This window comes from Numida meleagris, chromosome 4 (assembly GCF_002078875.1).
Source record: "Numida meleagris isolate 19003 breed g44 Domestic line chromosome 4, NumMel1.0, whole genome shotgun sequence".
Lineage (NCBI taxonomy): Eukaryota > Metazoa > Chordata > Aves > Galliformes > Numididae > Numida > Numida meleagris.
In genome coordinates this window covers 29,223,731-29,236,703 of record NC_034412.1, presented here as the reverse complement: position 1 = coordinate 29,236,703, position 12,973 = coordinate 29,223,731, and the positions used below count along the sequence as shown (strand labels likewise).

Here is a 12,973-nt window from a genome sequence, read left to right as displayed (position 1 = left end):
GGTAACCCTATTGCTTCAGCAAGTACAGTACAGTAATTGTCTTCAAGAGTGGGATTTTAGGTTGTTTCGTTCACTTTTCAGATATCATGAATGACAAAATTGTTAACTGTTTAAGCTGGAGATTCTTCCAATGCATTAGATTGTTCTTCATGTTTACTCAGATCTATTTCTTCAAATGGAAATTTGGTGACAAATGATAGTGTCCACTGAACTAGATGAAATAAAATTGTGGACAATTTGCTAATTCTATGTTACAGTTGGTAGAAAAAAAGAGTAAAAAATATAACTGTAATTCAAGTAAACTTATGCTACCACAGCTCTAAATACAGTTTTTAACAGCATTTAGTAATAAAAATATATATATGCATTATTCTAATGAAGAAATCCATGCATTATTCTAATGAAGAAACCTTGCAAATACAAACGTTTAAAATTTGTTATGAAACATAAAATAACTAACTTTCTAATTTTATTATTCTCCCAGGGCATTTGATTCTTTAATGATTATAAAAGAAATCCAGTCCTTGTAAAAAAATTCCTACTATTATTACGGTTCATCTTCTTAGTCTTGCACAGTAATCTAGTTTTGTACAAGAGAATTAATGACAGTAATTCCCTTGCTTCTAAACTAAGCATATATATGTGGCTTGACCTGAAAAAAGAATATTCTCTTGGGAGATTATGTAATAATTTAATTGAACTCAGTATTCCTTTTCAATGAATACAAGTATTATATGTTCACACATTCTTAGAAAAGCACAAAAATTAATCACTGTCTGAAAAGTTTCCACATTTATATATATATGTTTGCATATTTGTATGTAGATAAAAATGCGCACAATTGTAAGAGGAAAAAAAACAAACAACCACACACAAAATGGCAATGACACTATAAAAATCATTTATAAAGTTTTAGAATCAAGGGCTCCCTATTTCTGCCTGACTGTACTTGGAGGGATATACTGCTTGGATATTCAAAGAAGAAGCTTTTGAATGGCACATTCATTTGAAGATTTTGTATTTTCACCCTTTGCCTTCATTTGTTAGACCTGCTCTTGATTTCATGCATCTCTTTCATGATGTAGCATGGTAGTTTACAATTCATGAAAGCAAATCCAACATCATAACATTAATTCATAGACTCATTTACCTTTTTTTTTTTTTTTTTTTTTTACCCAAAGGAAGGATGTTTTCAAAGAAAGTCTCAAATTATATAGCTTTTCCACACGAATGAGAAACAATTCAGATTTTTGTTGTTAATGCTTTAGTTTTGGACCACAAAAATTCTTAAAAATTACCCTGAATCACTGCTGCTCTTTAGTAAATTTACCTACCTAGTTGTATTTCTAACTTTTAAGACAGGTAGCTGTGATACTCAAGGACTAAAATCCAAGCTGATCTCCTCCTCTTCCATTTCAATGTGGAATTTTCGGGGAAGAAAGAACACAAACCTCTTTCATGCTCTTCCATGCGACAACTCACTTCCAGTCCTCATACTGCAATTTCATTAGTTAAATAAATTATGAATTTTCTTTTTTTCTTTTCATACTTTAATCCCCCAAATCACAGGATTTAAATAAATGATTCTTACTTTGCCATCTAATGAAGATTTGCCATATCAGGAAAAAAAAAATGATTAAGACAGCAAACACAACAGGATTTGCTACATCAGCCAATAATGACAACAATTTATCTTTAGCTTCTTTATTTAAAATCAATTTATATATCAGTTAATTTCATCCATAAGAAACTGTTCTCTGATAAAATCCCATTGTATTGGACTGGCAAACCGCTAGCTATTTTTATTTAAGAAAATAATACAACTATGTCCCACAAATTATGATGGAGTTTAAACAAAAGTATGTCTCTCTTCACTATATAATGAAGACAGTGTCATAAAAGTATACAACAAATCTATAGAAAATTCAGGAAAAATACAGAAAAATAGAAGTTTCTTATGGGTTTTGCCTTAATTCAAAGTTATTTACTGGAAACAAAATAACAACAAATGCTTTTAATATAAATAAACACAAGTTTTTATAGATGAAATGTATCTGAAACATGAATGTTTCCTCTTGCAACATTTCAAACTATGCAAAAAGTCAAAATGATCGGCTATGTTGGCAAAAAGTTGGTTACAAGAGTCTTTATTTTGCAAACTATACAGAAACAGTAAAAAAGAAAATGCAATATACTTTTCAATATTACATAGGATAACATTAAATTTAGTATTTAATGTGTAAAAATTAATTCAAATAATAAACTGATTTTCCTTTTTGTTACTGATGGGAAACAGTAATCTAGTTTTGAAATCATACAACCTGTAGTATTACATTATACAGGTCAAGTCAACTTTATTGTGGGCAGAAAGCAATAGATGTTATATGAAGATGGTGGAGTCCCAAAATGTCTACACAATTAATTAACATGCTAACATAAATACAGTGACTAAAGAAATTTTCTCTACAGTCACATCTTAAGTGCTACCCTACACAATAATTATGATCTAATCCACATGGTAGTTACATAACAATAGGAAAAAAAATAATCCATTTTCTTTATTCCAGCAGCAGTAACTATACTGGCATTAATTTGGTAATTGGGTGTGCTTAGCTATTGCCTAACAACCTATACTGGTATGCATGCTAAAATCTCTCTATCTCTATTTTGCAAGGCACCTTTACAATACTTTCGCTAAGTTTCTTCACTAGTAACAGAAAACAACATGAATTAAGATAAAGAAGCAAAACTATTTCCTGAATTAAGAAAATAAAATGTATAATTATGTACTTTTTAAAAACTGTTGGGGCAATTGTCAATACTCTGAAATACAGTCTTATATAAAGATAATATAATTTTATGCATTTTTTCCCCATGTTAAATATTTTGTGGTAAACTGATTAGAGAGAAATACAGAAAAACAACAGAGGGTGAAGTAATGTTTGAGTAAATAACCATAAAGCCTAGACAACCTTGACATGAAAAGAAAAGGTAGGTCAAGAAAATGTTAAATTTACAGAATTAGTGCTTGTCTGTGAGACTGCTTTTGAAAAGTCCTTTCAAGAACCCAGCCATTTCCTATTAAAGAACATAACTGCAAATGCAAACACAAATGAGGACTTTGCTCCACTTTTCCCTCCTGTTCATTTTTCTCCTTACCTTTGGTTAATTAAAGGCTGGTAAGACGATGCTTGTGCATCAAAGTTTTTCTCCTGTACAGCATTTTTGTTGTATTAAATGGGCAACTTGCAAAGCCTTCTGTGCCTGACAGAACTAAAGTAAAGTTACAGTAGGTGTCCTGAAGAGGACATGCACAGTTCCAGGTAAGGGCAAATAACTTCACAGGAGTTTTAAAAAGACTGTTTTTATAGTTTATTTTCCGCATTTATATGTTCAGTAGCACGTAATATTTTCTTCTTCAGGCTACACTTCCAATGTGTTTTCTTCAGCACAAAGGCATTTAAAAACTCAAAAGCACATAATATAATTATTCTTAATTAAACAAATAAGTCTATGACTCCAGCTGCAATGTTTGAAATAATCATACAAAATATACACATTTGTTAGAATCCTTTTGATCTTGAAGAGCAAAGGGATTTTATGAAATGTCATATTGTGAATTTTAGGAAGGTACAATTCCTTGACCCTCCTAATATCATCAAATATATCCATCATGATCATCGTCATCATTTACATCATCATCTCCCTCATCTTCATCATCATCTTCAATTTCATCTTCATCATTCATTATTTCATCATCATCATCTTCATCATCTGTCCAGTCATGGAAATCGCCAGAAGCAAAATCACCTGATGTCTCTAAATCAATAGCTAAAAAGGTATGATAGTTATACAAAAGACACACAAACTACATCATATATTCATAGAATAGTATGTACCATATTTATAGTGTAATATTCACAGGCATTCAGAAGAGATACAAAATATTTAGTTTCAGGAAAATTACTTTTTTTTAAGAAACTTTTTCACATATAATATAATATAACTATACAATAAAATATAAACAGTATCAATATTCTTTTTTTGTCTTACAAGAAATCCAAATCAGTAGGGATGAATTTCTCAATTTTAACAAATGAAGATGAATTTTATGGATTTGTAGAATTATAATGAGCTCCAGGGGAAAAAAAAATATTTAACTCCTATTTACAGTTCATAATAAGGACTAGTGACAAAATACTGTTTGTTTCTCAGCTCTTACATGTAATCTTTAACTACCTGGAACTGTACAATTATCCAGAAGGTATACCGGATTAGATGGAAAATAGGCCTGAACAGGTATGTCAATAACTTTGGCACTGGTATGTGTTTAATTTACCCAGTATTTTAGGCTACGCTCCTCTGCAAAGGAAGGAAAAAGGAGAAATGCAAGGCTTTTTTTTTTTTTTTTTTAAATTGCAATTTTTGATTTCTGGGACATCAAATAAAGATGATATGGGAATTCCTGGAAGTTGCAGGGCTTTTTAGGGGAAAAAGAGAAGACTTAATGCGCTAAAAACTTTTGGGAATTCCTTCCAACAAACAGGAAAAGCTAGCTGATTACCCAAAGAGATGTCAACAAACATTTTGGGGCTTGTGTAACACTGTTATAGATAATTAATTTTCCCTAAATTTATCTACACTATGCAAAGCACATATAAGAGGTCTATTAACAACTGACACAGTAATAGGAGTTGTGAAGAAGTAATCACAAACTATATTTACATCGAAATCCATATAGTTGCATCCCATGCCTATTCTTTGTGACGAAATGTAGCCTGATGGCAATCAAAGCACGTAACATCTCTAAACAAAGTCCATAGAAGTTTCTTAACTTACCACATTCTGCTGCACCATTTGTTCTGGATCCTGTTACCTCATTGCCATATCTGTCAACACACCAACATTGCCCCACACTTCCATGGCACTGACTTGGTTTGTAATACCCATCTTCATCACATATGGGCACGTACTGCCCTGGAATATATAAATATTGAATACGGACATTAATAAATACCCCTTGACCAATGTAACAATTAAAGCAGAAAATAATTATCTCTTGCTATTTCCTCTGTCCAGATTCTCCACTGGCCAGTTTACTTTCTACTACCAGATTCAGTTAAGAAGCAGTGACTGATACGCAACAGAAAACAGTGGATACCAGCTTTGGACTGGTCAACCTTGCCATAATTTTTCATTGATCCTGTGATATTCCTTATTCCTTGAATGTCTCTGTTGAGACCACTGCTGCATGCTAGGAAAAGGGCACAAAGCTTACAGCTGAAAATTGGATGTTCTATAACCACTGGAGCACCCCAAAAAGTCTGAATACTAAGGATCAGGTATCCTGGATTAACACGCTATCTGCTACTAGGCTTCATAGCAACTTTTTATATTTATCTATAAAATAATCCATATAGTTGCCCACTAATATTTATTCAACCATAGAAGACAAATGCAGCATAACACAGCAATTCTAAAAACAATAAATTAGAAAAAAAATCCACTAATTTTGCATTTTACATGCAAAATACCTAGGCTAATTAGGTTCTAAGCCAAAAGGGTTCTCCACTAGGAGTACTAGTGGCATACTTTTTTGATTTTTGTTATCAGTCTTCCACATCAGAACACCATGTGGTGCACTGGGAGTCAAAGAGTTAATGTTCCAGTTCTGTGGACTGTCAATACTTCTGGGTACCTGGTTCTCAGAAAAGAAGAACTACATCTCCAGAAGACTTTAACCATTCCATTTCCATTTTCCATTCAGAGGGAAAAATAAAACTGCTCGTGAGTCACAAGATTGCCTCTTCATTCTTTTTGTCTCTGTGGTGTGCTCCCTAGCCATCTTGCCTTCAGCACTGGAGTAAGGCCTTCAGTTTTGGACACTCTCTCATTTTATTTGATTCATTAACTTCAGTTCCAATTACAATGTACTATAGTGTGTTATCTCACATTCCACTATCATATTTAGTAAATTAATTTTCTCCCTTAGCTCACTGCTGCTGTTTTGTTTTTAGGCCCATCTCCCTACCTTGTTCCCTTCTTCCCTTCCCACTTCTCCCTGGGTGTTGGTCTATGGATCCCTCCACCCCATTAGTCAAGGAATTGGGCCAAACTGGCCCAAAAATCAGTGACAACTAGAAACACAATCATGGACTTATTCCATAAGGCATTGACTTTCCTAAGGCTGGATACATCGTGGTTTTTAGTTTGGAACAAATTAAATATTTTTGAAAGAAAGACAAAAAATAGACAAACAACACTGTAGAAAACATTTAGAAGTATATAGTTATTAGAAACCATTCTTAGCAGAAATACAGTCTTGAGTACTTTGGGTCAAGACTTTTATTGTAGCTTTCACGCAGAGGCTAAGAGTAAAACAACGATCTTACATTTTAGTGATATTCATACAGTATAACCTGATTAACAACAAAGATTTCAATTACTTAAAGAAGATTACAAGTAAAGGATCAGCAGAGACACTAATTTAGCAGTGCCCTAGACTGTCCCCTCTATAACTGTAAAATTTCTATTAGGATAGTAGAACAGACATTATATCTTTCCATAGCTATGGTAATAAAACGAAGTTTAATAGCTTTCAAAAACTTCATAAATTTCATCACTAGAATTTACTGTGGTCTATCTTTGTTGGATTAATATTGATTTTATGTTGCTGTTTCACTAGGATTATTTATGTAAGCAATAAAACCTTCAAAAGAATGATCTATGGCTCACCTAGGAGCTTCTTTCCTCCTTGCTGTTTCTGAATGTTGCTGAGTTCTGTCTGGCAAGGTGGGTCTAAAATGACATGAAAAATGTTGAACATATTACACTGTATCTAGGAAGGAAAGCATATGACTCAGTTTTCATGGTTTGCTACATTCTCTAACTACTGATCTTAAAAAACATACAGATCCAGCCTTAGTCACATTCTAAACTCTGAAAGAAAAGAAGTAATCCAGCTTGCCACAGATTTAGGAAACTAAGCACGACCATGGATTTGTGCAGAAAGCAACTGCCAGTTAACCCATCTGTAAGTGAACATCTGGTCACTAGTATTGAGGATCAAAGAATGTTATAATGAAACAGTAACTCTATCACACCCTACTTCATCAATCTACAGAAATCTGAGTGTGACTGTGAAGCTTGCAAAAAGTATTGGTTTAGAAACAGGATGGCTCTTAATTCTTACTATTTTGTCTCTGTTAGAAGTAATGTTCAAGTTTTTTACTTCAAATATGACATTAACTAAATAAGAATTTTCTTCACTGAAATTTGTAAGATTGGAGTTCTATTGCAACAATTAAAGACAGAATTCCATGGGTACAAAGCTCCTTGTTTAGCAATCTAATTTAAAACTGTGGCCGAACTTCAGATTTCTGAAAGAGGCAAAAGAAGTAATAAATTTTCCATTGTTCAGAGCTACAGCTCTGAATCATTTAATTTTCTACTCTCTATAAAGTCAGAGAGTATGTTCCATGAATGGGAAGGAAATAAATAAGACACAAATACATATCCATCAATGCTGAATAAATGAGTGAAATTAAACCTGCAAAGTACTGATCTTTGAACTCTGATATTGCATACTACGTTACGCCACTAGCACAAAGGTGTTTCTCATTCTGAATCCGTAGTAGTGTTAGTGGGTTTACTCACATGTGTGTCTTTAGCATGAAGTGTTCCCAGACCATATTCTGATAACATCTCCACAAAATCTCACATGCTATTAAGTTCATTTTTCATTTTAAGACTCTCTGGTTATTTGTAATACATCTTTGCTTAATTTACTCAAGGCTTCCCCATGAAACTACTTTTGTTCATGCACACAGGAAATAAAAACTAAGTTACTTTAAAGATCAGTAAGATTGGCTTAGCTTCGGATACACGAGCGAAGTCCACTCTTTGACCAGAAATCAGTCACTATACAAGGTTATTTTAAAAAAAAAAAAAACAAAAAAAAAACACTTGAGTGGTCAAAGTCCAAAGCAGCCTTTCCTGAATTCCATCAAGGGAAAACAAGAATTCACACCATGTAGTCAGTGGAGCAAGAATTTGGGACACAGCTGGGAGAAGCACAGGATGCACAAAGGAGTGTAGGTTTGACAAAAATATATTATCCAAAGATATCTTTCTTGTGGGAACACTCAAACACTAGTGATAAATACATAGAGTAACTGTGGATCAAAAATAAATTTATGGTCAATGCAGAATCTCATGCTTGGCATAGCCTGGATATACCCATACATCTTTGTTACCATTAATGACCTCTTACCTAACAGAATAAATATAAACTGCAAGACATCAATAACCCCTCAATGAGAACCACTTGTTAATTTTTCTTGGCTTTATACTTTAAATGCTCTTTGCATATCTCATATACTTAAAGACACATAAAACTTTAGACTGCCTTCAACTCTAGTGGGCCGTATTAAATCTATAATGATTCTTTTTAAAGTTAGGGACTTAAAAGTAGGCTGTACTTCTAAAATACCATTTAAAGGAGTCTTAGTGCCAGAACAAAATTCAAGGAACGCCTTTCCAGATAATCAGGAAGTTTTCTGTGCGTCCCCTTGAAAACAGCTGGTACCTGACATCTTTTGTTGGGTAATGTGTTTTCAGTTTTTAAAGTATACGCTGAAATCACATGAAGTTACATATTTCTTGGTGTAGGAAGTGCTTTGATGATAATCATGCTCACTATTATGTCAGAAATACGCAGTGCCTTTCATAACAAAGGTTTCTGTCTCTACTGATATTTAAGGAGTTGAGCTTCTAATTGTACTTCAGTATAAAGTAATGTAACAGTTCATATTTTCTACACAGTTGTATTTACATCATTCTGAGGAACAATTATTTCTCAAAGAAACAGTATTTCCAATTACTCTATGTAATAATTACCAAATAATTACAATCATTCACACAAAGAAGTCCCACAGACTAGGAGCATCTCTGAAAGAAGATGGGAAATATGCTGATGAAGAACTAGCCTAACAGGAAAATGCATCTATTTTGTTCTATGGAAAAAAAGTCCTAAATTAGAAATGCAGAGTTGCATTTATGAGCACTATCACATGCAAATATAAAAATGATGGGCTATGCCTACAAAAACCTTTCAGTTACAGCTACAGATCTTTGGTGGTATAGCTAGAAAAAAAGAAAACCACTAATCAAAGGTAACAAGGCAATATGAGAAAGTTACTTACTCAAAATTCTTCACAGAAGCTAAGTTTTCAAGACACACATGTAAGCTTTGCTTCTCATGATAAAAGTGGCAAAAAATTCTTAACAAGCAATATTAAAAACACTCTTGTGCTTAGAACTGTCGAAGAAAGTGGCAGGCTGGAAGCTCAACTGGTTCGTTTTGGTTCATAGCTTATAATCATAGAATCATAGAATCACCATGTTTGGAAAGGACCTACCAGATTATCCAGTCCAACCATCCACCTATCACCACTAGTTCTCATTAAATGATGTCCCATAATATTTCAGCTCTTCCCAAATGATAATGCTTCCCTCTTTATTTTCCAGTTAGTTCCCGATTTTGGAAAAGCTTTCTTTTAGGTTTCTGGACTTACTTCAATACAAAGCAGTTTCAGTGGACAACCAGCCTTTGGAGTCATGTCCAATGGAGATTTATTCCATACAAAAATCATTGTTGAGGCTTTCTTTGAAATTGAAATGAATCTGACATCAGAAAAGTATTTCTGATAGTCTGAATACAAACAAGAGACCTAATCATCTCCATCCTTACCCTATTTCCAGAAACGTGGCAGGAATTGTCTGACAATATCACTGTGTTCTGAGTGATTTATGAACCACTTACTAGTCATCCACAGTTATTCAGTGATTGAAGTACTGATGTACACCAGAGCATTCCATGTTATTAATACTGGACTTTGAGACATCAATATTCAGCTACGTCAAAAGGTGGTTCAGGGCTTGTATGATTAAGCTTTGGTTTACCAAAAAGATGTACATTAACAGAGCAATGGGAGGAAAACTAATAAATGTGACAAAGAATATCTAGGATTTTTAAAAGTAATGCCTCGAGGAGCTGCTGCTCAAATAGTGACCCTCCAGCTTTCAGATTCTCTATCTTATTCAACTACAAAACCGAGATTTTCCATGTATCAACTAGATAATATTTTCCAGAGCCCCTCGTTTTTGACATTAAAGTTGCCATGTTGTGTCCTGTCTCTGCTTGCAGTCAAGAATATATAATTGCTCTGAGGTTCTAGCTATATAGATTTATGTGGTCAATACTGAACTTCAAGAAACCTTTCCAGGGACATCATTTATATAGTCCACATTACATCTTTTTCTAGAACCACCTATGATCATATTTAATACCTTGCAGTCTCAAGAGACTGATGCAACAAATAAAAATCACAGTATTTATCATTATTCTGCAAGATAAACTAGTTTTAAGGTCACAAAGTAGTCTTGCATTCCTGACAGACAGAAGAGCCTGTAGGAAAGACACCCAAGATAAATGCTGGACTAATAGACCCACACAGAGGCCTGTAGTAAATAAATGCTTGTGTTCCAAGCATTAATATTCCCAGTAAAAGTGGGTACTCTCCTACTCTATTTTCAAGCAGCAATGCAAAAAAAAAAAAAAAAAAAAAAAAAAAAAAAAAAAAAAAAAAAAAAAAAAAAAAAAAACCACAAGGCTGTAATAATGATGAAGTATTAGAAAAAATAACCAACCTGTCAAAAGGCCAACAGTGAAGTGCCTCAGCATTTAGACAAGAACAGAAGTGTTAAACTAGGATCAAGGACCTAAGACAGTAAGTTCTGAAGGACTTGCATCAGTTGTAGTTGAAACCAGAGGGCAAGAGGGACCAAAGCAGGCAGGAAGACAGCAGAGCACAAGTGAAGTCCAGATTTTGAAGTACTTCAGAAATGCTAAACTGCACTTACAGTGGGTTCTCCCTCCTGTTAGCAATAAAATTGAATGGGCAATTCTGTTCAGTTTCAGCCAATATTTACTGAGTAAACACTGTAATTCCTCATGACTAGTTTGAATATATAACTTATATGATGACTCAACTAAATCTAAAATTGTTGTATGATACTCAAAAACACATCAGGACATTAAAAGGAGATAAAGAGATTCTTCCAGGCAGTAAAAATCAACTGAAAAAAAACTTTATCCATAATGTTAATTCAGCTATTGTAATAAGCTTACAAAATAGAACATTAAGATGTCCTAGTTTAGCAATAAAATGTTTATTTTACAATGTAGGCAAAGTAGATAAGGAAAGAACTAATCTAAGTACTTTTGTTCTTTATTTTGGTCTCCTTCCTCTGCATAATTACTGGAAGTTGGCATGTAAAACAATATTGCTGTAAAAGCTTTTGCCACTGTTTTGTACTTTATCCTTGATTTTCCATCAAACTTTTCCGTTTAGCTTTTTTTTTCCCCCTCTTCTCTTTTTGGTACTCACAATAGATCAAAAACCTGTACACAGATTCAAACTATGACATTTAAAGGGCTTGTAGTTCACTTTAATAATCTTCCTATGTTAAAAAAAAGGTGGAGCACTACAGAAAGATCAGTCATACACATACGCAGGTTGATCTCATCTTTTACCTTGCTGTCTTTGAAAGCAGTAGCACCACTCATTGTTAGATATCAAACTATCCTTGTATGTGTCACAAGAATTGAAGAACGCCCTTGTGCATGGCTCATTCTTGTCAAGGTAGATGCTTCCAAGTTCTGACTGGTCCAACAACAGGTCGTAGTTCGTATCAAGCCTGTTAAACATCCAGCCAAGGGAGTCTTTACAAATTGGCAAAATACTGGTATCAAATCCTAGGAGCCAAAAATAAAAATAAAAATAAATCAGATAACAGGAAAGATAAAGCAGGTGCTGATCTCAGCCACCACAAAAGCGTCCTGTATCATGCAAATTGCTCCAGTGGTACAAGGATACAGTACATAAGCAGTGGATGCCATTGAAATTGCATGTATAAATTATACTTCACCTTCATTTAAAAAAAATCATTAATCTGCTTAAAATAAATCCTATAATCAGTCTCAAAGCAGTTAGAAATATGAGCTTTCAAATATTACACCTATAGCACACGTAATATGTACAGTAATGCATGATCTACCATGATTTCCTGGAAAATATTTTTTGTTGAAGAATTTTAGTGATGTTATACATCAGGAGAATGAAGCAAAGCTTAAGTGTCTTGCAAAGTTTACAAAACAAAGAAAAGAATAAATACCAACCAACTTACTGGAGTACATTTGTTTCTTCCTACAGTGTATATTCAGCTGCATGAAAAAGAAACTTCATACTGTCTCAGCAGTGCCTAGAAAGTTACGACATTCCAGCTTTGTCTGATGTACTGTATATGTCAGGGTAGCCCATGCAAAAGGGGACTACGAATAGCAGCCTGTTTCCAGTAAAAAATCTACTTGTACAGCTTGCTTAAACTGTTCCTTGGTAACAGGGCCACCAGGAAGAGGCTGAATTAATTATTCCTGCAGCCAGATCTCAGATTTCGTGTACTCTATCAGCTGTACAGTACAAGCAGACTTGCATATGGACACAGAGGGGAAATTCATGAACTGTCAGGCCTCTCACATACATGTGAGCTGCATTTAACACAGAATTTTTCCTATTTACGTGCAGTGGATCCTGCCATGGTGAACATGGCCAAGCACTTGACTGTAAATCCTAATGGACAAGAAGATTTAGCATTTACTGAATACTAAATACTAAAATAGCTTTTCAGCTAAGACCAAGCAATGAAAAGATGAGACATGTGACTGTGGCTACAGAGAAGTTGACGTGAGAGATCCAATTAGCATATAGGAATTCCCAGCTTCTACTACCGTTAAAATCAAGCTGTTGTTCTGAAAAAAAAAAAATAATAAAGAAAGAAATCTGAAAAATAGTTACATATTTCTAAAACAAGTCAAATTGGAGAATTCAGAAACCTGACTTAGAAATCAATT

The 12,973-nt window shown here is 33.9% G+C and overlaps 1 protein-coding gene across 5 annotated transcripts in view; it reads right to left on the bottom strand.

Annotated features, from left to right (window-relative positions):
• The window catches only part of SPOCK3 (SPARC/osteonectin, cwcv and kazal like domains proteoglycan 3), a 182,120-nt gene continuing 170,835 nt past the window's right edge, over positions 1,689 to 12,973 (bottom strand). For 4 of the 5 annotated variants that reach the window (XM_021396014.1, XM_021396015.1, XM_021396018.1 and 1 more), the window contains 4 exons: positions 11,597 to 11,818; positions 6,736 to 6,798; positions 4,840 to 4,977; positions 1,689 to 3,831 (listed from right to left, as the gene is read on the bottom strand). In XM_021396014.1, the coding sequence (XP_021251689.1) occupies positions 3,659 to 3,831; positions 4,840 to 4,977; positions 6,736 to 6,798; positions 11,597 to 11,818 (596 nt within the window). In that variant the 3' untranslated portion in view covers positions 1,689 to 3,658. The remainder of the gene's footprint in view (positions 3,832 to 4,839; positions 4,978 to 6,735; positions 6,799 to 11,596; positions 11,819 to 12,973) is intronic. The other variant, XM_021396016.1, reaches the window with a different exon arrangement.